The sequence below is a fragment of the Hemiscyllium ocellatum genome, chromosome 1, assembly GCF_020745735.1.
Source record: "Hemiscyllium ocellatum isolate sHemOce1 chromosome 1, sHemOce1.pat.X.cur, whole genome shotgun sequence".
Taxonomy (NCBI): domain Eukaryota; kingdom Metazoa; phylum Chordata; class Chondrichthyes; order Orectolobiformes; family Hemiscylliidae; genus Hemiscyllium; species Hemiscyllium ocellatum.
In genome coordinates, this window is record NC_083401.1 from 29,634,305 (window position 1) to 29,659,407 (window position 25,103).

Genomic DNA, 25,103 nt, shown 5'->3' on the forward strand with positions numbered 1-25,103 from the left:
AGAGATCCTTAGCCCTGTCCAATGTGATGTCTTGCAGCAAAATCCCCCCAAAGCATAACATGTACACCACAAATAGAGTAGTGGCACTCAGCCAATGCCATCTCTCTCGACATTATTATGATTTTAGACTAGTCACACTGCTTGATCAACATTGGGTATTGGCTGAGCACAAGTTTCCTCCAACTAAATAATGGCAAGGCCAAAACTACTGTCTTCAGTCCTCACTACTCACTCTATCCCAGGTGACCAGGGAATATATTTCAAATGACGTTGCTTTTAAGATAAATATTGACCAAGATAGAAAAACTTCCATATTCTGCTTTGAAGTAGTTTCGGAGAAATTTTACACCCACCTGAGAGACAAAGTTTCAGTTTAATGCTTTGTTAGAATGACAGTGATCAATGTAGCAGTCTCTCAGGGCTGCACCAGGAGAGTTGAATTACATTCCTGTGCTCACGTCTCCAGAATGAGCTGACAATGCAACCTTGAGGTCACATGTACAAATACTATCATCTAAGCCACTTAGGGTGCTATAACACGTATACCCTCCATAACAATTCAGGTGTCGATGATTTAATGGACATGTACAATACTTGCAATTTAACATTTATTAGTTTTGTTTCACAAAAGTTGTTTGTACTAAAAATAATAACCGGCTGAACAAGGCTATTGCCAAGATCGAAAAGGGAATTGTTTTCAAAATGCAAGTCCTGCTGAGTACAATCAGGCAGCAACAGGATTGCATGAACTACCACACTATTTCTTAGCTGGGAAAAGGAAAGAAAGTAGCCAGTGTTCCTGCTCCCAATTGCTGTCCCGTGTCTCTCAGGATCATTTGTGTCTGCATATGTGGACAATAAACAAGAACTATGCGGAGGAAAAATACATTCTCTCAAAAAGGTACCCAAAAATCTTTGAAATTTTTGTCCCCTGAGTAGTTTGGTTCCTCCATCATTTGGATAAACTTAAGGTTGAGATAAGACAGATGATTTTTGTGCCTCTTGGAATCAAGGGAAACTGGATAGAAGGCAGGAAAGTGAAGCTGAAGCCCGGAAACAGTGCGGCAGACTCAATGGACAATGCGGTCTACTCCTGTTCAACATTAACAGGACATTTCCACCTTCTTGATAGAATCGCACTCTAAACTCAATTTCACATTGGAAGAACAAATACTTCAGCAACACACTGGTTAAGGTTAAGATTGGATTAGATTACTTACAGCTGAAAAATGTGTTGCTGGAAAAGCGCAGCAGGAGAATCGACGTTTCAGACATAAGCTCTTTTTCAGCCTGAAGAAGGGCTTATGTCTGAAACGTCGATTCGCCTGCTCCTTGGATGCTGCCTGACCTGCTGTGCTTTTCCAGCAACACATCTTTCAGCTCTGATCTCCAGCACCTGCAGTCCTCACTTTCTCCTTAGATTACTTACAGCGTGGAAACTGGCCCTTCGGCCCAACAGGTCCACACCGACCCTCAGAAGAGCAACCCATCCAGACCCACTCCCCTACACTTACCGTTCACCTAACACTACAGGCAATTTAGCATGGCCAATTCACCTAACCTGCACATTTTTGGACTGTGGGAGGAACCCGGAGCACCCAGAGGAAACCCACGCAGACATGACACTGAGAGAATGTGCAAACACCACACAGACAGTTGGCTGAGGCGGGAATTGAACCCGGGTCTCTGACACTGAGGCAGCAGTGCTAACTACTGTGCTACTCACGGTTCAAACAGTCTAACTGAACAGATATAGCCTCCTTCGAGATAGGAGAGAAATAAACCAAGTATTGTAAAACGTATGCAGAAAAGAAAACAAAAACTTTTTTTAAAAAAGTCTTAATGCCTTTTTTATTGGAACCGAGCAGCTAATTATTTGCATCCAAGACTCAATTGGTAGACAGGCTAAATTACATTGTGCAATTCAAATACATGTTCTGGCAGCAGCTCCCAAAAAACAAATATTTCACCATAAATCAGTGAAATGAGTTTGATGAAAAACAAGTTGTTTTTATTGTATTAAATTCAGTAATTAAATTTAGCTTTTAAAGAAAAAAAGACATGTCCACTCTCTGGAAGGCACCCCCTCTAATTCAATCCAGTGAATTGTAGAGTTTCTGATGCAAATAGGAGAGTTTCTCAGACCGAGTTCGTTTGAGTAAAGGAAACCATTCCCAGTGGGGCAGCTCTACTACCACATAGCCAGCTTTAACTAGTTGTCTCCTCTTCATACTATGCAACCCCAGGAGGATGTGGGTACCGTAGCAGTATTGATTGCGGTTGGTTATCTGAATAGCGAGTTTTCGAATCTCTGATGTGCCCTGAGGGTGGGTGGTAGCTCTTTCTATTGGAATTTTTGTATCAGTTAATGAGTTTAAGAGACTGTCTGTTAGGGGCACTCCACTTCGAAACAGCTTTAGATTCAACCCTGTTCGAACACCACCTTCGACCCCAGTTCTGAGCACATTTTGAGTGGTCCTTTCACCTTCTCCCTCAGTCACATGGTCAGGCTGACTTTTTAATGTCGAGCCGCCAGCTCTGCATTTTGCGAGTTGGGATATGAGTTGGTCTGTGACAGGGATCCCACTGAATTTGAGCTTGGGTTTCTGTGCCTTTTCATTCAGTGCCTCCTGAAGAGGCAGTGGCTGACCCGAGGTGTCAAAGTGCACCTCAAGGTCGGCCGACCTGGTGTGAGGCAGTATCAGATGGTTCTTGACAAACTGAGGGCCGCCCAGCATGACCTGCAGCAAACTAGCGGCTTCCAGCACCTCTGGCTTCACACAGATGTCCTGCCTGGCAAAATCCCACAGCATCTGTGCCACCTCTTGCTGCAACTGCAGGGGGAGGCGGTGCCCGCTGTAATCGGGGCACTCAATGGCCACTGAGCCGTCCAGCGTGAAGAGATCTTTCTTCAATTCAAAGGGACTCTCTTCGGTCGCCAGTTGGACAAAGGGTGGGCTCAGAGCGATGTCAATGAGATGGTGGGGGAACCTCCCGGTAAATGCCAGAGCCAGCAGGCCAGTGAGGAGGTGCTCCGGGAAGCGCTGGAACTCATGCATTTTGCGCTGCATCTGTTCGGTCAGGCTGGAGAAGACTACCTCAGCGTTCTCAGGCTCGTAGTTTAAACTGCAGAAAGACCACAGATACTTGGCGACATCTTTGCTCCTGCAGTAGTGCACCTTGGAAGGGAACCTAGAGGCGGCGGCCTCCAGGAGGCGCTCATCCCGGAAGTGTAGGGATGCACATGCCAGCACAATGTGCATTACCCCCTGTGTACCAATACTAGGAATCCTCTGTGGCACCACCTCTCCCAGCTGCTGTAGGAAAGGCAAGTGATCCACGTGGGTGTAACGGAACATTTTCATCACATTCACCAAGCTATAATTGCTAACATCCCCCATCCTTGCTGCCACCTTGTCTCCAATCTGTTTCATGAGCTGCTCAGAAAACCCGCTCTTGGACTTGAAGAAGCCCAGGCAGACTGCTCCCACTTCCTCCAGGTTCATCTGCTCCAAATGTGTGGACAGCAGCATCTCCAGCTTCTGCATCAGCTCGGGAGGGGCCCGGCGGTTCTCCCCGATCACGTACAGGAGCTGCACCAGCTGGGGCATGGTCAGCTCCCTCCACCGCAGTGCCGTGTAGCTCAGCAGGATCTCCATGTAGTGCGGTGCTCCACGCCCCAGGCAGCGCCACAGGTCAGCCACCAACAGGAGCTGGCTGAAGCCCATGTCCCACACACGGCGGCAAAACGCCAACTCGTAGCTCTTCAGCAGCGCCTGAGATGAGGAAACCTGGAGGCGGACCACTGCCTCGAAAAGCTGGAGGAGCTGCTGCAGCGTGAATGCAGCCTGATTGTCGACGCTGTACCGGCAGAGCATTGCAAACCGAGAATCGGCCTTTACCGCTGCATGCTGCTCACCCGGCAGCCGGCTGAGCCGGCAAAAAAAATCCACAATGTTCTCTGGGGTCAGGCTGCTCTTCAGGAAGGAGACATCACGCAGAATCTTCTGGCCCTCTTCCACAGACAGCGGCTCCCCCTGCTCTGAGCTGTCGAAACAGAGATCCCTGTAAGCATCCCTAAGTTTCTGAAAGCCCCGAGGGTCTTCTTTCGTGTCGTAGATCTCTACAATGTCAGTATCCAGCTTCTGCTTTGAGCTGGCAGGCCAGTGACCAGCAGTGTACTGCACGTCATCAGATTTATTATAGACCAGCTCCAGCAGAGTGTTCCTCACACTGGACAGGCGGCGAGAGCATATCACTGTGTAAGCATTACGCACTTGTTTGATTCCCACGCTGGATGGAATGTTTTCCAGTAAAAGGGAGAAAGCATCACTGTAATCATCCATCTCACTGGGAACACTCTGCTTTGGCCTTCTTTTGGTGCTGCTGTAAGCTGCTGGGTCAGAATTCACTTTATAGTCCACTAACACAGAGGCATCCTTGGACAAGCAGAAGGTGTTCTGCCCATACCTTGCATCTTGCTTGTTGTTAACTCCCTTGATCCTTTCTTCAGGATTTCTCACTTCACCACACCCACTGGGTTTTAAATATGCTCGGCAGTCGCAGAATCTTCTGCGCAGCTTCCGCCAAATGACAGCAGCCATGTTCACCAAACGTGCAGGACTCAAGATTGTGTCTGGTACTGAAAAAAGGTAGAAGAACAAGTAACTTTGATGTCTAGAGAGTTTTCAAGATCATCTGCATTTATTATTCAATGGTGAATTTATCATCTGCACTGGTGGATTGGCAACCGCAGTTCACATCCAACAGGTTTGGTAAAATCAAGACACACAATGAAGTTGTTTCTGTAGAACAAATGGAGTTAAAATTCACACTCAAAATCTACACAATTTATTTTGGGCAAAGTTCCAGTAGGATCCCACCTTCCCAGTGTGGTACTCCATCCTTGGTCCTATGGGCTGTGAAAATGGATAAAATTTTCCTCATTTAGCACTTAACTAGCCCACTATCCTTGCCACTAACTAACTCGATTTGCCATGGGGAAGTGGGAAGGTAGCAATATAAGACAGTCACCAAGAAATTCAACAGTGTATTCAGAAGGAACCTCTTTACCCAGAGAGTGGGGAGACTGTAGAGCCTCCCCACTTCCATTACAGGGAATTATATGGATAGTGTATGAAAATATCAACGACCAAATAATGCCAGAGAAATTTTCTCTCTTTCAGTCGTGGATGACTATGTGACTGTCAACGTCTATACAAAGGAAGATATCAAAGATATCAAGCCTTCTGCACAGGTCAAACCTAATAAATATTAGTCTATTACTGTGTTACATTGAAAACATCAAAATAAGCTAATTATCTACCTATCAAACAACATCCAAGAGAAATAATTTTAAAATGACACACAGTACAAGCTTTCAATAGAAGCTTCAAACAAAAGGACACTGAACTACCCACAGCAACAATGTCACTGGAATGTACCAGCTATTTACACTTAATATAGAACACTAGCTACCGCAATTCTCTCCAGAATAACCTAGTAGAAGCATTCAGGGACACTACAACAAACAGTAAGGTTTAAGTCATTCACACAATATCACTTTCACAGTGCAACATTTTTAAAAATCCTGCATAGCTGGGTTCCCTTATTCACAGTTGCCATTCCAATGGAACAGGAATAAGCAATTCAATTATTGATAAACATTTGAATCCATTCCATTCCCTAAAGTATGAAAACAGGCCCTTCGGCCTAACAAGTCCTCACCGACCCTCCAAAGAGTAACCCATCCAGACCCATTCCCCATATTGACCCCTAACTAATGCACCTAACACTACGGGTAATTTAGCATGGCCAATTCACCTGCCCTGCACATCTTTGGAGTGTGGGAGGAAACCCACGCAGACACAGGGAGAATGTGCACACCCCACACAGACAGTCATCCGAGGCGGGAATTAAACCTGGGTCCCTGGCACTGTGAGGCAGCAATTCTAACCACTGAGCCACCATGCCACCCTTTTTTCTTTATTTAAAATCCATGGACCAGCACCCACTCTAAACATCTCAGTGATCCAGCTCAGCAACTCACTGGAATTGAGGCATTCCAATAGTCATTAGATTAGATTCGATTCAATTCGAGAGCATTTGGCTGCGAACAACTGCAGAAGGATCAAAAAACGTTACTAAGAAGCTTTTACTGTAACAATCAAGACAAAGTTGTTTTAATTTGAATACTTTAACTTTGTACACCTGAGGATTTCCAGAGCTAACCTGCCCTATTAGTTTCACCTCCTCCCTCTGTGCGAGCAAGGAGAATCCCTGGAATCCACTTAATTTCTGACAACACTGTCAAGACCTGGGGACTAATAGGCAAAAAATAGGAGGCAAAATAATGGATCAAAGTTCAACTTCAAGATCTCTCTCAAAAAGTGACAAATGGTAACTTGCTTCTTCCAATGATCTCTCACTTACTCAAACACTGGAAGAGTAGGCATGTGAAATGTATCTGCTTCCTGTTAGAGGAGGAACCTAAGAAAAAAAAAAGCTGATCTTGGAGCAATTACTGTGTCTTTGAGAGCTAAAGATACAGTCTACTCCCACAATAGCTGCTGTCGCCAAGCACTGTATTGATAACTGTATCCAAAGACCTCCATTCAGCTCACTCTGATAGCCATGTGCATGAGATTAGTTGGAGACAATGTGAACGTTGTTGAGTGTGCTCTGGATGTAAAAATTAACAATTCAGCTTGATGTTCATGTGTTGGGAAATGACAACTACTTACTTTTAAATACCACCTTCAACGTAATGAAATGTACTAAATCGCTTGAGAGAAACATTATAAAGTAAAATGACTTTTTAAATGTTGACCATCTGTACTAAGATATTCTAACAGGTAGGTATTAAGGAGTGTCTTAAAGAGGGACCTGGGGTAGAGAGACAGAGAAATGCAGGGAGAGGATTCCAAAGTCTAGGCTTTCGGCACCAAAGACAAGGTCCCCAGTAGTGGGGGAATTAAAATTGAGAATGCGGAAGTGTTTAGAATTGGAGGAACACTGACATCTCGGAGAGTTGTGGGTATTACAGGCAGTCCTCAGGTTGTGAATGGGTTCTGTTTGAGGTCATTTGCAAGTCGATTTGCACATAAGTTGGAACACAACTCAGGACAATATGCAACAGCTGTTCATAAGTATGAGAAAAAATCAATATGCCAAACTTGTAATATCACACCCCTGTATAGGATCATGTCCGTAAGTTGAACATTTGTAAATCAAAAACACCTGTACAGAGATTTTGTTTTTAAATTTCAAATGCATTATTGGTGTTGCAAGTGAGGCCAGCATTTATTGCTCACCTTGATTGTCCAGAGGGCATTTAAGAGCAAACCATTAAGAGTGAAGAGTCAAATATTCTTTTCTTAATGATGGGAGTGACAAGCACATCAGTGCAAATTCGCAATAACGTTCAGCCAGAAATGCTCAGTGGATGACCCAACTTCAGCACTTCCAGTGGCCCACAGCATGATTGATACAAGTCCTCAGCCATTGCAGTTCATTCCATGAGTTATCAAGAAATGGTTGGAGGCACTGGATACTGCAAAGACTATGGGCCCTGACAACATTCCGGCAATAGTACTGAAGACTTGTGCTTCATAACTTGCCATACCCCCAGCCAAGATCTTCCCACGCTGCCATCTACCCAGCAATATGGAAAATTGCCCAAGTGTTCTTATACAAAAAGCAGGGCAAATCCAAATTAACCAATTACTGCCCCATTAGTCTAGTCTCGATCATCAGTAAAGTGATGGAAGATGTCATTAACAATGCTATTAAGTAGCATCTACTCAACAATAAATTCTCCTGAGTGACATTATCAAACCTCCCTGCCAGGATATTGCTTAGGTACAACCCTTCCTTCTTGTACAGATCCCATCTGCTCTGGAAGACTCCCAAAGACCCACATAGCTGAGGCCCTCCCTTCTGCACTAGCTGCACAAGAGGCCCAGGCATCTTGACCTGCTTCAATCATCTTCCCTTCATAAGGTCAGAAATGTGGACATTCAAAGACTGCACATGTTCAGCACCATTTCAGACTCCTCAGATGCTGAAGCAGTTCATGTTCAAATGCAACAAGATCTAGATGACATCCAGGCTTGAGCTAACAAGTGGCAATTAACATTTGTGTCACCCTAATACCAGGCAATCATCATTGAACACGCAATGGCTTTACCACTGAATCCCCAACTATCAACATTCTCAGGTTACCATTAACCAGAAACTCAACTAGACTCGCCACATAAACATAGTAGCTACAATAGCAGGACAGAAGCTAGGACTACTGCAGCGAGCAACTCACCTCCAGACTCCCTTGGAATCTGTCCACCATTGACAAGGCACAAGTCAGGAGTGTGATGGCATACTCCCCACTTGCCTGCCAGAGTACAGTTCCAACAACACAAGAAGCTTGACACCACCCAGGACAAAGCAGCTCATTTGATTGCCATTACATCCACAAGCATCCACGCGAACCACCGCAGACGCTCACTAGCCCAGCAGTTTGTACTATCTACAAGAAATTCACCAAAGATTCTTAGACAGTTCCTTCCAAACTCACGACCACTTCCATCTAGAAGGACAAAGGCTGCAGATATATTGGAACACCACCATCCTGACTTGGAAATATATCTCTGTTCCTTCACTGTCATGAGTCAAAATCCTGGAATTCCTTCCCTCAGAAAATTGTGTGTTTTCCAATAGAATATAGACTGCAGCAGTTCCCCAAGGCAGCTCACCACTACCTTCTCAAAGGCAAACAAGGACGGGTAATAAATGCTGGCCAGCCAGCAATGTCCATGTCCCACAATTGAATAAAAAAAAACACACATTGCTGTGGGTCTGGAGTTATACATAGTGTCGACCAAATATGGTAGATTTCCCTTTCTAAAGGATTTTTTGTTATGACAATTGACTGTGGTTAAATGGTCACCATTAGACTAAGTTTTGATTCCAGATTTTTATTGAATTCTGGATCACCTATCTGTCATGGTGGGAATCGAACCAAGATCATCAAGAATACTTGGCTGGGGTTCAGGATTGCTAGTCCGGTGATATTACCATTACTACCTTCCTCCTAGATGACTGACAAAATTGTACAATTTGGAAAAACATTGTAACACATTTGTTTGCTGAGGCAATTGTAATTTTCAAGACAGAGTGATAGATTTTGTTTGGGATGGGTATCATGGTAAGTTCTTGCTTGACATTCACATTACTGTTCTGAAAACACAGTATGTTAATCTCACAAAATAGCATTACCGCTTTGTAAATACAAATAGGTAGAAAATCCTTCTAACATTAGGTAAACTTTTAAAAGTTCTGAACTTTCTCTTCAGCTTTGAATCTTCATTTAATATCACAGGAGTTTCAAGGGAATGAAGTGTTACATATCTGACCATTCTCAGACGTGTGACAATCTTTCCCATTTCATATCATGAACCTGTCCACCCTCAACGTATCACTGAACTTCAAGCATCGTCCAGGCTCAACTAAATGCCAGCATTCATATTTTATACACTGGAACTAACACTTCCACTAGACGTTGCAACCCTACATGCCGGGAAGAACAGGTCGTAGTCCAACGATTTTCTCGAGACATGGTTTCCCTGAGGAGCACAATCACTTCCTGCGAATAGCTACTGAGCTGTAATACATGGATGAATAATTCCAATAACTAATTATTGGAATTAATGTTCAGTCCAAGGTAGCACTGAATATTCTCAATCCATTCTTGAGCTCAGAATCACTTGAAAATATTCCAAAAATTGATTACATAAAACAGATTGAAAACTGATCTTGTTTATTATAAGATAAAATTCTATAGAGGCTACAGTAAGTTAACATATTGATAAAACATTACTTTTAAAACTTCAATGATGCGTTAAGTGTACATTGAGATTCCTTATTCTTTTATAAGAACCTGTGAAAGCTCTGTATGTAAGTTTGCTCGCTGAGTTAGAAAGTTCATATGCAGCCATTTCGTCACCATACTAGGTAACATCATCAGTGAGCTTCCGGTGAAGCACTCAGTGACCCGCTTTCTATTTATGTGTTTAGGTTGCCTTAGCTGGTGATGCCATTTTCTGTGATGACATCAGTTCCTGTTCTTTTTGGTAAATGGGGTCCAAGTCGATGCATTTGTTGAGACAGTTCTGGTTGGAATGCCATGCTGCTAGTAATTCTTGGGCACGTCTGTGTTTGGCTATCCCTAGGATCGTTGTGTTGTCCCAGTCGAAGTGGCGTCCTTCCTCATCTGTATGTCAGGACACTGGTGAGAATGGGTCATGTCTTTTTGTGGCTAGTTGATGCCCATTGTCTCAACAAACACATCGACTTGGGCCCATTTACAACCATCTGAGAAAAACAACAGGAAATGGCGTCACCACAGGAACTGACATCACCAGCCAAAGGAAATCTAAACACACAAGGTGGGTTACTAACACCAATGCTTCAATGGAGGCTCACTGATGATGTTACCTAGTATGGTGTCAAAACATCTGAAAATGAACTTTCCAGCCCAGCAAGAAAACTTACATACAGGACCTCGACCAAGTACAAATCTTCTCAAAACTTGCTAATCTGTGAAAGTGTTAGAAAAATATAACAAGTAACATTATAGGCTTGGTGCAGTCCCACCTTATGTTTGCAGATATTTGTTAGAAACCACATATCTCAAAAGTACATCTAAACTAGAATGGTGGGAAATGGAAACTTCAGCAAGGAAAAATAAGGATAAAAACAAAAGACAGAAATGTAACCTACTAAAGTAGAAGGCAGAAACAAAAATGAAAAACGAATGGGACCATACTGCAAAACAAAGCTAAGGGTTAAAAAGACAAGTCTAAAGCCTTTGTACGTTAAGGTGTGGAGCATTTGCAAAAATTGGGGAATTAGAATTGCAAATTAATTTAAGCAGTTATGATAGAGTTGAAATTACAGAGACATGGTACCAGGGTTACGAAGGACAGGAAATGAACATCCAGGAGTACTTATTATTTAGGAAGACAGCCAAAAGGGAAAGGAGGTGAGATGACATTGTTAGTAAAAGGATAAGTCAATGTCAGAGCGAGAAAGCATATAGACAGAGAAAATAATGACGTAGACAGTGCAGGTTCATTGTTCCTTGAAAATGGAGTTGCAGGTAGGTAGGATAATGAAGAAGTTGTTTAGTATGCTTTCCTTTATTGGTCAGAGCGTTGAGAATAGCAACTGGGAGGCATGCTGCAGCTGCATAGGACATTGGTTAGGGCATTTTTGGAATATTGTGTGCAATTCTGGTCTCCCTCCTGTAGGAAGGATGTTGTGAAACCCGAAAGGGTTCAGGAAAGATTTACAAGGACGTTGCCAGGGTTGGAGGGTTTGACCTGTAGGGAGAGGCTGAATCGGCCTCTATTTTCTTTGAAGTGTCAGAAGCAGAGGGGTGACCTTATAGAGGTTTATAAAATCATGAGGGACATGGAGAGGTAGATAGACTAGGTCTTTCCCGAGAGTGGAACAGTTCAGAACTAGAGGAAATAGGTTTAGGGTAAGAGGGGAAAGATTTAAAAAGGACCCAAGCGTCAATTTTTTCACAAGATGGTGGTGTGTGTACGGAATCAGTTGCTAGTGGTGGTGGAGGCTGACACAATTACAACATTTAAAAGGCATCTGGATGGGTATATGAATAGGAAGGGTTTTGAGGTATATGAGCCAAGTGGTGGCATATGCAAATGTATTAACTTAGGATATCTAGTTGGCATGTACGAGTTGAATCAAACGGTCTGTTTCCGTGCTGTACATTTTTATGACTCTGAGTCATATAGAGTAGAGACATAGAGAGTATGAGTAGAGACAAGAAACATCAAGGAGCACAAAATGTTGTTGGGTGTTGTCTACGGGCCCCCAAAAAGTCATGAAAATGAAAGGGAAGGCATTAAACAAGAAATAAAGATATACAATAGAGAACCACAGTAATCATGGATGACTTTAATTTACAGAAAGATTGGTAATGTGGAGCAGGATTTCTTGGAGTGCATTCACAATTGTTTTGCAGACTAATACATTGAGGGACCAACCGGAGAACAGATTACTCTAGACTGGGTATTGTACAACGAGTAAAGATAAATGAATAATCTTGTTATGAGGGGTCCCTTGAGGAAGAGCGACCATAATAAGCAAGAGTTCTTCACTAAGACAGGGAGTGAAGTAATCAAGTCAGAAACTTTTATTTAGATTCAGGAACCATGATGGTACCAGATGTGCATTGGCAATGATAGATTGAGGAACTTTACTTGATGTTGGATAGGTAGTGGTTTATTGGAACAACGTGTTTATCAAATATAAGAAATGTTCATTCCTGACCGGCTCAGAAATAACAGAGGAAACGTAGATCAACAGTAACTTCCAAAATAAATTATAGACTGTATTAGATCCAAAGTGCAGACATAAAAAGTGCCAAAAATTAAAAAAAGCATGCCTAAGGATTGGGAGAATTTCATAATTCAGCAAAAAATTTGATCATGGTGAAGTTGGAGTGTAAAATTTCAGGGAACATAGAAATGGACTATAAAAGCTTCCATAAATATGAGGTGAAAAAGCTCAGTAAAAACAAGGGTCCCTTTCAGTTAGAAACCAGGGATATTATAATGGGAAAACAAAGAAATGGGAGAAGAATAAACACATTTGATTCTTTAATTCTGTTTTCATACAAGACAACAAAATAACCTCCCAGAAATATTAGGTACAGAGGACGCAGTGAGGGGATAGAACTGAAGGAAATCAACATTAGTGAGAAAGTGGTGCTTGGAAATTAATGGGGTTAAAGACTGGTGCTCACAGCATGATAGTCTACATCCCAAAGTACCAACAGACATGGCCCAGGAAATACTGAATACATTAGTGGTGATCTTACAAAACTGTATAGATTCTGGACAAGTTCCTACACTTTGGAGGGTGGCACTATTTAAAAAGGGAGGGAGAGAAAAACAAAGAATTAAAGATCAGTTTGTCTCACATCTGTGATGGAATCTTGAGATTAAATTAAAAAGCGAACACTTGGAAAGCATCACTGGGACTGGATAAAGTCAGCAAGGATTTACGAAAGGTAAGTCATGCTTAACAATTCTACTGAAGTTTTTGAGAACATAACTATTGGGATAGGGGAGAACCAGTGGATGTGGTGTATTGGGATTTTCATAAGGCTTCAAATAAAGTTAGTGAGCAAAATTAAAGCACACAGACAAATCAGAAATTGCTACAAAAACCCAGCAGGTCTGACAATATCTCTGAAGAGAAAGCAAGGTTAATGTTTCAGGTCCTTCTTCATCATGGGACCAAAACTTCTTTGGACCCAAAACATTAACTCTCCTTTCTCTCCAGAGATATTGTCAGACCTGCTGGGTTTTTGGAACAATTTCTGATTTCCGACGTCTCTATTCTTTGTTTTTATTAAACACGTGGGATATGGGTTAATATAATGGCAGGGGATGATGATAGTTTGACAAACAGGAATCAGGGTGGGAATAAACAGTTCTATTCTCAAGTGGGAAGGAGTAAAGTGCCACAAGAATCAGTGCTTGCGCCCTAGCCACACCTAGATGAGGGAACCAAATGCAACATTTTCAGGTTTGTGGATGACACAAATCTGGGAGGATTCAGGCTTATGAGGAAGACACAAGGAGGGTTCAAGATGAGAGTGGGCAAAGCACAGTAGTCACAGCACGATGTGGCTAATCTGAAGTTATCTGCTTATATGTGAAAAACAGAAAGAAAGATTATCATCAAATGATAGTACATTGGGAAGTATGAATGTACAGAGGGATCTAGGTGTACTTGTATACTGATTAGATTAGATTACTTACAGTGTGGAAACTGGCCCTTCGGCCCAACAAGTCCACACCGACCAGCCGAAGCGCAACCCACCCATACCCCTACATATACCCCTTACCTAACACTACAGGCAATTTAGCATGGCCAATTCACCTGACCCGCACATCTTTGGACTGTGGGAGGAAACCGGAGCACCCGGAGGAAACCCACGCAGACACAGGGAGAACATGCAAACTCCACACAGTCAGTCGCCTGAGTCGGGAATTGAACCTGGGTCTACAGGTGCTGTGAGGCAGCAGTGCTAACCACTGTGCCACCGTGCCGCCCAAATGGTCAATGAAAGTAGAAAGGCAGGTACAGCAAGCAATTAGGATGGCAAATGGTGTATTGCCCTTCATCGTAAGTGAATCTGAGTTGAGAATCAGGATGTCTTACTGCAATTACACAAGGCCTTGGGCAAGACCACACTTGAAGCACTGTATGCAGCTTTGGTCTCCCTTCATAAAAATGCACATTTTTGGCTGAACCTGATCTTTCCAGCCAGCTATCCATATACTATTCAACCTTGTTCTGTGTCATACACACAGTTCTTACCTTCCCCTTAATCGTCAGCCAAGTGATTAGGAGCAGAAAGGTTGGCTTCACCTTATCCCAGTCAGTCCCAGGGCGGTTATCTATCAGGAACTTGTTGCTAATATCCCCGGCGTCCTGGACTACGAAAGACCAGGGAGGACCATAAGCAGAAAAAAATCCACCTGATTTATGGATGAAAGCAAAATTAAACGGGTAAATATTTCAAGGAGAGCATTCTGCAAGGCTCTGAAATAGTTACTACAGGTAATTGGAGAGCTCAGTCAGGGCTGATTCCTCAGACTGCACTAGGCCCCGTCCCACAGAGAGCGCATGTCGCACATGCGCACAGCTACCCCAATCAGACGACACCTTCTACTCACATGCAAAGTTGCACAAACGGACGGCACCTTCTGCTCATGCGCATAGCTGCACAAACAGACGGCACCTTCTGCTCATGCGCACAGCTACCGAAACGGTCGGCACCTTCTGCTCATGCGCACAGCTGCCGAAACAGGCGGCACCTTCTGCCCATGCGCACAGTTGCCACAAATAGATCGCCTTCTGCACATGCGCATAGATGCCTCCCTTTCTCCTGGGTGCTTTTTACTCAGGGATCTGGCTGCGGCTATCGGGTGGTTGGGATCCATGCACATTTAATACAGGGTATAAACAATGACTGCAGATGCTGGAAACCAGATTCGGGATTAGTGGTGCTCAGGAAGAGCACAGCAGTTCAGGCAGCATCTGAGGAGCTGACACATTTAATACAGTCCTGTCTCCCCCTTCCCTCCCCTCTCCTGTAGTTTGTGGTACTCTGACTGCTGCTGCCCCTCATTCCCCTCGAGTTCCCGGTGAAGGGCGGGATGATCCAAATGGATCCAAGAATGGTGACGGCGAGCATGAAGGGGCATATCTTTAAATTGAGGGGTGATAGATATAGGACAGATGTCAGAGGTAGTTTCTTTACTAAGGGAATGGAATGCTTTGCCTACGATGATACTAGATTCACCAACTTTAAGTCATCATTGGACAAGCATATGGGCGTACATGGAATATTGGAGGTTAGACGGGCTTCAGATTGGTATGACAGAGCGGCGCAATATCGAGGTGTAATGTTCTATGGAACAGGAGCAAGGTCAAAGAGAGCAAATGAGAATTCACAATATTCCGCCCAAGGAGGAGGAAGGAAACAAGATGAGAAAAATGTTGTCTGTGCTCCCAACAGGAAATGTAGATTTTGCTTTTTAATACAGATCTAGTGATTAGTGTACATATACAGCAAAGAGTCACAGAGATGTACAGCACCAAACAGACCCTTTGGTCCAACTTGTCCATACCAACCAGATATCCTAAATAGATCTAGTCACATTTGCCAGCACTTGACCTATACCTCTAAACCCTTCCTATTCATATACACATCCAGATGACTTTTAAATGTTGCAGTTGTACCAGTCTCTACCACTTCCTCTGGCAGCTCATTCCATACATGTACCATACACTGCGTGAAAAAGTAGCCCCCTTAGGTCTCTTTTATATCTTTCCCCTCTCACCCTAAACCTATTCCCTCTAGTTTTGGACTCCCCTACCCCAGTGAAAATACCTTGTCTATTTACCCTATCCAAGTCCCTCATGATTTTATAAATATTTACAAGGTCATTCCTCAGACTGCAACACTCCAGGGAAAATATCCCCAGTGTGTTCAGTCTCTCCCTATAGTTTAACCCCTCCAACCCTGGGAATGTCCTTGTAAATCATTTCTTAACGCTTTCAAGTTTCACAACATCCTTCCTATAGGAGGGAGACCTGAATCGTGGAGTAAAAAATGAGGTCTGCAGATGCTGGAGATCACAGCTGCAAATGTGTTGCTGGTCAAAGCACAGCAGGTTAGGCAGCATCTCAGGAATAGAGAATTCGACGTTTCGAGCATAAGCCCTTCAAAGACCTGAATCGTGCACAAGATTGCAAAAGTGGCCAAACCAATATCCTGTACAGCTGCAACATGACCTCCCAACTGCTATGCTCAATGCATTGACCAATAAAAGTAAGTCCTGTTTATCTGCAACTCTACTTAGAATGAACAATGAACCTGCACATCAAGGTCCCTTTGTTCACCAACACTCTCCAGGACCTTACCATTAGGAGTATAAGTCCTGCCCTGATTTGTCTTACCAAAGTGGAGCATCTCACATTTATCTAAATTAAAACTTCATGTGCCACTCCTCAGCCCACTGGCCCATCTGATCAAGGTTCCTTTGTACTGAGGTAACCTTCTTCACTGTCCACAACACACAATTTTTGGTGTTATCTGCAAACTTACTAACTGTACCTCCAATGTTCACATCCAATTCATTTGTATAAATGACAAAAATCAGTGAATCCACAGGCCTTCAGTCTGAAAGGCAAACCTCTAGCACCATCCTCTGGTTCCTACCTTTGAGTCAGTTCTGTATCCAAATAGCTACTTCTCCCTGTATTCCATGTGAGCTCACCTTCGCATGCCGATCCATGTTTCTCTTAAACAATTTGAGGGTTTCTGTCTCTACCACTAACCATGCAGCGAATTTCAACACTCTCTGGGTGAAAACACTTTTTGTCAGGTTCCCTCTATTTTTTCTATCAGTCGTCATACTATTTTCATGTGGTCCTCACAATGGGAGTCCCTACCTCAGAAATTTGCTTGTGAATTTTTGTACCAAAGGTTTTCCCAACCTAAGAAAAGGCCATGTGGAAATGGTGTGGAGTCAGGAAGACACAGGGATATTGTTCAGCATTTCAGCTAAATTCAGCAGTCTACAATCTGATTTGCACCTCCAATAGGAGGTGATAATCTTGTGAATAATCAGCCATCAACACTAAGTTATTACAGTTTTTTAAGCAAGTACAAGAAAAAAGAGAGAGCTGCATGGACAAAATAAGGGAAGTTTTCAATTGGAATGAAAAGAACAGAACATAAATGCTGACAAGGAACAAAAACGACATTTGCAGTTCAGTGATTAGACTACTTATAGTGTGGAAATAGGCCCTTCGGCCCAACTAGTCCCCACCGACCCTCCAAAGAGCAACCCACCAGACGCATTCTCCTAATACTAGGAGCAATATAGCATGGGTGGGGTGGGGGGTGGCAGGGTTGGGGGGGGTGCGGGGGGTGGTGGGAGGTGGGGGGGGGTGGGTTGGGGTGGGGGGGTGTAAGTCTGAACCTTGGAACGTCAGGTTTGGGCCCTGCAGGAACAAGTAGATGACCTCGAAAATTGAGGTTGGAGAAGAAAATCTCCAGATCTTGGGCTTACCTGAGCATGAAGAAGGTGAAAGCCTAGCTGACCTCCTCAAAGGATGGCCTCCATAGCTGCTGGGCCTGGAGGTTGGGTCGGGTCGGGTATGTGTGGAGTGTGCCTACTGGATCGCAATGCGCAGGTCCAGGCCAGTCCAGCGCCCCCTCCTGGTCCTGGTGCAACTCCAGCATTACAGGGAAAAGCAATTAATTGTAGAAACAGCCGGAAGACTGGGAAAAGATCCACAGGCTTTGGCTTATAAAGGCTCGAAAATAAAGGAAGGCCTTTTATGATGTAAAGAAAAACTGAGAGATTTAAACATTCAGTACTCGCTGAGGCACCCAAAAGTGTTACATTTCAGTTATGGGGGAACTGTCTACTACTTCATCTCAACAGAAAAAGTAAAAGAATTTTTGGACTCACTGAAATGATTGATTTTGGCCGAGAAGGAAAGAAGAAAAGAGGTGAGCGGACAATGACATAATAGAACTTTTTGAAAATATCTTCTTTCTCTTTATTCTTTGCTCTTTTAGGGTTTCAGGCTTGATATTCCTAGGTGTAAAATCCGATATGTTTTATATTATATCTGTTTTGAGGTTATTAGTTACTCTATTGTTCTGTTTTGCTGGGTGAGGGGTGGTTACTCCTTTGATATAAAGATGTGTGGAGTTGAGATGAAGGGCGGAGGGTTGGGCATCCATTGTTAACTGGTAGGAGTGTAAATAATAAATGTTTTTATCCATTGCTTTTTTGGGGGCATAGCCTTAACTGGTAGGATGGTTATGAGGATGGGAGTGAGTGCCCCCTATGGGCAAGGTCAGGGGTGGGAGCTCTGTAAATTTGTGCATTTTATGTTTTTTTTAAGTTAGGAGTAGAGGTTAGTTTTTTTTAGTTTTGGTAGTCCTGTTAGTGTTTGTCAGAATAGTTTTTAGATTTGATAAAGTCTGGTTTTTTTCTCCACTTGTCGCATATTGACTGAGCTTCTCTTTCTCAGGCGACTGCAGGCTGTAGTGTGCGGTCATGGCTAGCGATCTGTTCAGGTGGTGCACCTGGAATATAAAGGGAAACCACTCTTCCATTAAAAGGAAAAAGGTGTTTTCAAATCTTTAGAAGGAAAGGGTTGTCATCGCGCTGTTGCAAGAGACACATTTGACTGATAGGGAACACCTGAAGTTACAGCAGGGGGGATACGATAGGGTATTCTTTTCCTCCTTTAACTCCAAAAGCAGCGGAGTGGCCATACTGGTATGAAAGAACCTCCCATTTCAGGTGACAGAGCCAATCAAAGATGGGTATGGACGGTTCGCCATGTGCAAGGTGCTGATACACGGAGAAGAGTATGGCATCCTGAATGTTTGCTGAACACTCCGGCGCACCCTCTCAAATTTTTAATTAATGCAGTCTCTAAGTTAATGGCTCTTGGGGTGCACTGTACGATTACAGGAGGAGACTTTAATTGTCTCATGGGCCCTGGCATAGACAGGATGCCAAGAGGGTTGTCGGGTACATCTCGGCAGTCCACACAGTTAGTGGACTTGTGTGAGGAGCTGGCGTTAGTGAATGTGCCTCCATGCGAATAGGAGGGACTTTATCTTTTACTCTAACCCTCACAAGTGCCACACAAGAATTGATATGTTCTTTGTTCCGTTGGTTGGTTTATTTGGACTTGGTGTTGGCCTGTAGAATTGGGAGCACCACTATTTTGGACCATGTGGCAGTATATTAAGATGTTAAGACCAAAGGTAGTGGAGTAGACACAGGGCATTGGCTCATAGATCCATTTCTGTTGAAGGATGACAACTTTGTATAGTATGTCAAGGGAGTTCAGGGCTTTTTGGGACATCAATCAGGGTACGCCTAGTAATTCATCAGTGCTCTGGGAGACCACCAAAGCATTCTAAAGGGGTCTGATTATTTCATATTCGACAACGAGAAGGAGGCAGAGAGGAGAGTGGATGCTTGAGGCCTGGCTGAAGGCAGCTGAATCAGCATATTATACCAGACCATCCGTGGTCAAATTACAGCGGGTCATGGCTCTCTGGGCTGCTCTGGACTCAGTGCTCACACAAGTGGCAAAGAGAGGGGTCTCTGTTACAAAGCAAAGGCTGTTTGAACATGGGGATAAGCCAGGTAGATCCCTGGCTTACCTGGCTAAGAAAAAAATTATGCCACAGTCCATTGTGTCTATCAGGGAGAGAACTGGCAATGTCACTTGTGAACTGAGGAAGATCAATGTCAGATTCCAGGAGTTCTATGCAGAGTTACACTGGTCAGAGGGCTGTGGGGATGAGAAGTGAGAATGGAATCCTATTTTTGAAAACTTGGACCTCCCCGGTATAAATGCAGATCAGGCCTTCCTTTTAAATGCACCTGTAACAGCACAGGTGGTGTAAGAGGTGGTAAGACAGCTCCAAAGTGGTAAGGCATCTGGTCCAGATGGATTCCCTTGTGAATTTGACAAGGAGTTCATACACAGGTTGGCTGATCCATTGCTGGGGATGTATAATCACTTATATAAATAGGACTAGGCAAAAGTGAGGACTGCCGATGCTGGAAACCAGAGTTTAGATCAGAGTGGTACTGGAAAAGCACAGCAGGTCAGGCAGCATCTGAGGAGTAGGAGTTTCCTGCTGTGCTTTTCCAGCACCACTCTGATCTATATAACTAGCACTGTCTTCCACACTCTCTTAGGGAGGCTAATATCTCCCTTATCTTAAAAAAAAGGGAAAGACTCCAAAGATTGTGCATCATATAAGCCCATCTTGTTGCTGAATATGAATTTTAAAATCTTATCAAATGTGTTGGCTCTGAGATTGGAGAAGGTGCTGCCCATTATTATATAAGAGGACCAAACGGGTTTTATCAAGGGTCACATCTCCTCGAAGAATATGAGGCAGGTGTTGAATTTAGTTCAAATATGTCAACAGAGAACGATTTGGTGGTCTTCCTGGATGCAGAAAAGATTTTTGATTGGGTGGAATGGTCATATCTCTTTGCTATTCTAGATCGTTTTGGTCTGGGAGGGGCCTTCGCCAGGTGGGTGGCAGTGTTATATAAAGACCCTAAGGCGGTGGTTATTACGAATGGGGTTAAGTTGAGAAATCTTGATGTGGAGAGGGGCAACCAACAGCAATGTCCCCTGTCACCATTACTGTTTACCTTGGGACTTGAACCACTGGCGAAGGCTATCCGAAAAGACCCTGAAATTATAGTACCGGAAGTGAGAGTTGTAGAACACAAATCACTCTCTATGCAGATGATGATCTTTTGTTTTTAGCTATCCCTAAAAAATCCATACCCCAGTCAATACAAAACGGTTAATTATTTGGTAGCTTTTTGGTATATGAGATAAATTTCACAAAATCAGAAGTCATGCCCGTGGTGGGGGTTGGTGGAGGTACTGAAGCTGGAAGACGGAGTGGAATTTCCCTTTAGATGATCACAGAAAGGTTCTCTGTATCTGGGAATTTTTATTACCCCTCGCTTCCAGCAGCTGTACGGAGCTAACTTTGTGCAGCTGTGTGAGAGGATAAAGCAGGACTTGCATGTCATGGCTGGGCCATATAGCTTTGATTAAAATGAATGTTCTCCCTCGGTTGCTATATCCTGTGAGGATGCTCCCGCTATTACGACCCAAACAGGTACAGTGGAGGCTTGTGGGATGGCTTGAATCATTTGTTTGGTGCCATAGACGCCCCTTAATTAAATTTACCAAGTTGCAACTTCTGCAAGATATTGGGATGGGTGGGCCTCCCAGACCTGAAGAAATATCAAATATGCACTCTGATGTCATATGGGGGCGAATGGGTGCACAATGACCCAAAATCAATATGGCTTGATGTGGAGGCCTTGCAGGCAAAGTGTCCCCTCATAAGCGTACTGTTTATGGACAAGACGAGGTTGGCAGTTGAGCACTATGAGAGTCTGATTATCATAAATACAGTAAAAGCCTGGAGGATAATGCGGCAGGGTGAGGGCAATTTGCTTAAGATCTCGCCATTTACCCCGTTAGTGGGAGCCCCAGGATTTATGCCAGGGTCAACGGACTCCAGCTTCAGAGCTTGGGAGGGCAAAGGAATCTCGTGTCTGGGCAATCTATTTGAGAGAGAGGTCTTGATGTCGTTTAGTGAATTAGGTCAGAAATACAGAATCCCTAATAGGGACCTTTTCCAATATTTAAGTCAGGGACTTTTTACAGGAGAAAACCATACTGTTGACTCAGCCCTACAAGTTGGATATAGACTGTAGAGTGCTCCAATGTCAGGGCGCTCTCTCAGTTATTACATATACCATCTGCAGAGAGGGACACGACATGACCAGCTATCCCTAGTAGCCACACACGCAGACAACAAGCAACATGAATTCGACTGGGAAAACACTACTATCATAGGGCAAGCCAGACAGAGAACAGCCAGGGAATTCCTAGAGGCATGGCATTCATCCACAAACTCCATCAACAAACACATCGACCTAGACCCAATATACCAACCACTACAGCGGACAGCTGAAACTGACAACCGGAAGTGGCAAGGACAGACCACTATAAATACCGGAGGAAACATCAAAGAAGCGCTTCGCAGGAGGCTCCAAAGCACTGATGATGTCGCCTAGCCAGGGGACGAAACCTTTGCAACAAAAACTTCCAGCTCGGCGAACAGAACCACAACAACGAGCACCCGAGCTACAAATCTTCGCACAAACCTTGAACCTTATACATTGTTTCTGGTCCTGTTACAAGATCCCCAGATACTGGTGGGGCCTCAGTGAATGAGCTGGAGGGGTTCCTGGCAGTGGAAGTTAGGGGGGATCCGGTGTCCCTCCTCTTGGGACTTCCGAATTTTCCCTCTCTGGATAAGCATGGGAAGAGGTGGTTTAATATCCTGACGCACCATATGAGGAAGAACATCCTAATGAACTGGATATCAAAAAAGCCTCCAGATCTTGCAGGGTGATGTAGACTTGTGGTGGAGCACGTCCCTCAGGATTACCTGACAGGTATGGTGCACCATGGGACGGAGCAATTTTATAAGACATGGGGCTCTTTCTAAATTATATAGACATGGATCTGTCGGCGGTACTGATTAGGTCCTCAATTTAGCCATGAGGGCTGTATATGGTGGTCCAGGCACCTGGGTGGGGAGAGGAATAGTAAATATGGGTATAATTACTGTTGGTCCCATGGACAGGGGCCTTGATGGAGGTGCAACGAGTGGAGTAATATAATCTAGCACAATGTACTGTAATTTAATTTTAGTGGATTGTAATTTAATTTAATGTTATTTTATGTAATTTGAGTCTGTGCTAATTTGGTTTAAGTAAATATGAGTCGACTATATCTTGGAGAATAATAGGCAGTTTATTGTTAACGTTACTGTACTATAATATCGAATGATATCATTTCTACTTTTCTGTACTTTTGTACTTCTTTAATTTTTTATTGGTTTATGTTTTTGTAGAAGAAAGGGAAAATATTTCAATAAATATATATTTAAAAAGAAGATTATCGTGTGGGCATAAATAGCACACTTGTAATCACATCATAGAACCACCAGTTGGCACTGATTCTCAATGTGAGAAGAGCCCAAAGTTAGCAAAGCCATTCAGCTATCGAAGCTGTAGCTGCAGTCAAAATAGGGACCTGGGCAGGACCATGAAATAAAAATCCGTGTCTGTACCAAACAAGTAATGACTGCAGGAAAGAGATTAACAGGACAGCCAGAAATGTGGTGGCAACAGGGAAATCAACATTTCGAGGAAGTGACACCGTGATAGTAATTAAGACTGAAATTACTGGAGAACCTCAGCAGGTTACGTAGAACTTAGAAAAGTACAGCACAGAACAGGCCAAATGGCCCACAATGTTGTGCTGAGGATTATTCATAACCTAAAATAAAATAACCTAATCTACACACCCCCCACTCACTGCTATCTATGTGCATGCCCAGCAGTCGCTTAAATGTCCCTAATGATTCTGCTTCCACCACCACAGCTGCCAACGCATTCCATGCATTCACAACTCTCTGCATAAAGAATCTACCTCTGATGTCTCCTCTATACCTTCCTCCTTATATCTTAAAGCTATGACCCCTTGTGCCAGTCAATCCTGCTCTGGGGAAAAGTCTCGATCAGGTCACCTCTCTTCCTCTCCAGAGAGAAAAGTCAGAGCTTAGTCAATCTCTCTTCATAAGACAAGCCCTCCAGTCCAGGCAGCATCCTGGTAAACCTTCTTTGCACCCTCTCCAAAGCCTCCGTATCTTTCCTATAGTAGGGCGACCAGAACTGGACACAATATTCCAAGTGTGGTCTCATCAGGGACTTGTAGAGCTGCAGCAAAACCTTGCGGCTCTTAAACCCAAAACCCCTGTTAATGAAAGCCAAAACACCGTATGCTTTCTTAACAACCCTATCCACTTGGGTGGCAACTTTGAAGGATCTATGCACTTGAACACCAAGATCCATCTGTTCCTCCACATTGCCAAGAATCCTGTCTTTAATCCAATATTCAGCATTCATATTTGACCTTCCAAAATGCATCACTTTGCATTTATCCAGCTTGAACTCCAAGTGCCATTTCTCAGCCCAGCTCTGCATCCTGTCTATGTCGTGCTGCAGCCTGCAACAATAGCCCTCGATATTATAAACGGCACCTCCTACCTTGTGTCATTGGCAAATTTACTAACGCACCCTTAACCTCCTCATCCAAGTCATTTATTAAAACTACAAAGAGCAGAGGCCCAGGAACAGAGCCCTGTGCAGCACCACTCACTACTGACATCCAGGCAGAATACTTTTCATCTACAACCACTCTCTGCGTTCTGTCAGCCAAGCAATTCTGAATCCAGATAGCCAAATCTCCCTGTATCCCATACCTCATGACTTTATGAATGAGTCTACCGTGGGAAACATTATCAAATACCTTGCTAAAGTCCATATACACCACATCCACTGCTTGACCTTCATCAACCTGTCTCGTCACCTCCTCAAAGAATTCAATAAGATTTGTGAGGCATGACCTGCCCCTCACAAAGCCATACTGACTGCCTTTAATCGCACTATGCTTTTCCAAATAGTCATAAATCCTATCCCTCAGAATTCTTTCCAAAACCTTGCTGATCACAGACGTAAGACTGACTGGTCTGTAATTGTCAGGGATTTCCCTATTACCCTTCTTGAAAAGAGGAACAACATTTGCCTCTCTCCAATCCTCTGGTACGACCCCCATAGAAACTGAGGAAGCAAAGATCTCTGCCAGTGGCTTAATGTTGCGAATCATTTTGAAAAATTAAGTATGTATCCTGGAATGCAAAATATCAGGAGTGATCTGGATTATTTATAGTCTTGTTACAGATGACAGCTTGAACTGGGCAAGATCTGTCATCCACCATTCATCTTGCCTGATATTTATTTCCATTGAAATCAATATTGCTGTCACTTCTGAAG

The 25,103-nt window shown here is 43.6% G+C and overlaps 2 protein-coding genes across 2 annotated transcripts in view; both read right to left on the reverse strand.

Moving 5' to 3' along the window:
* Window positions 1-14,504, reverse strand: part of ubox5 (U-box domain containing 5) — a 45,302-nt gene extending 30,798 nt beyond the window's left edge. The window contains exon 1 of the mRNA XM_060842163.1: window positions 14,416-14,504. The gene's annotated coding sequence lies outside the window, so the exon portion shown is untranslated. The remainder of the gene's footprint in view (window positions 1-14,415) is intronic.
* LOC132826254 (FAST kinase domain-containing protein 5, mitochondrial) lies at window positions 1,850-14,498 on the reverse strand. The gene is made up of 2 exons (XM_060842026.1): window positions 14,416-14,498; window positions 1,850-4,642 (listed from the first exon to the last, which is right to left on the reverse strand). The coding sequence occupies exon 2, from the start codon at window positions 4,602-4,604 to the stop codon at window positions 2,094-2,096; it is 2,511 nt and encodes an 836-aa protein (XP_060698009.1). The 5' UTR covers window positions 4,605-4,642; window positions 14,416-14,498; the 3' UTR covers window positions 1,850-2,093.
* Window positions 14,505-25,103: the final 10,599 nt, after the last annotated feature.

Bases quoted from the DNA above. Each gene is read 5' to 3' on its own strand.
- LOC132826254 (XM_060842026.1), bottom strand. From the start codon at position 4,604: ATGGCTGCTGTCATTTGGCGGAAGCTGCGCAGAAGATTCTGCGACTGC.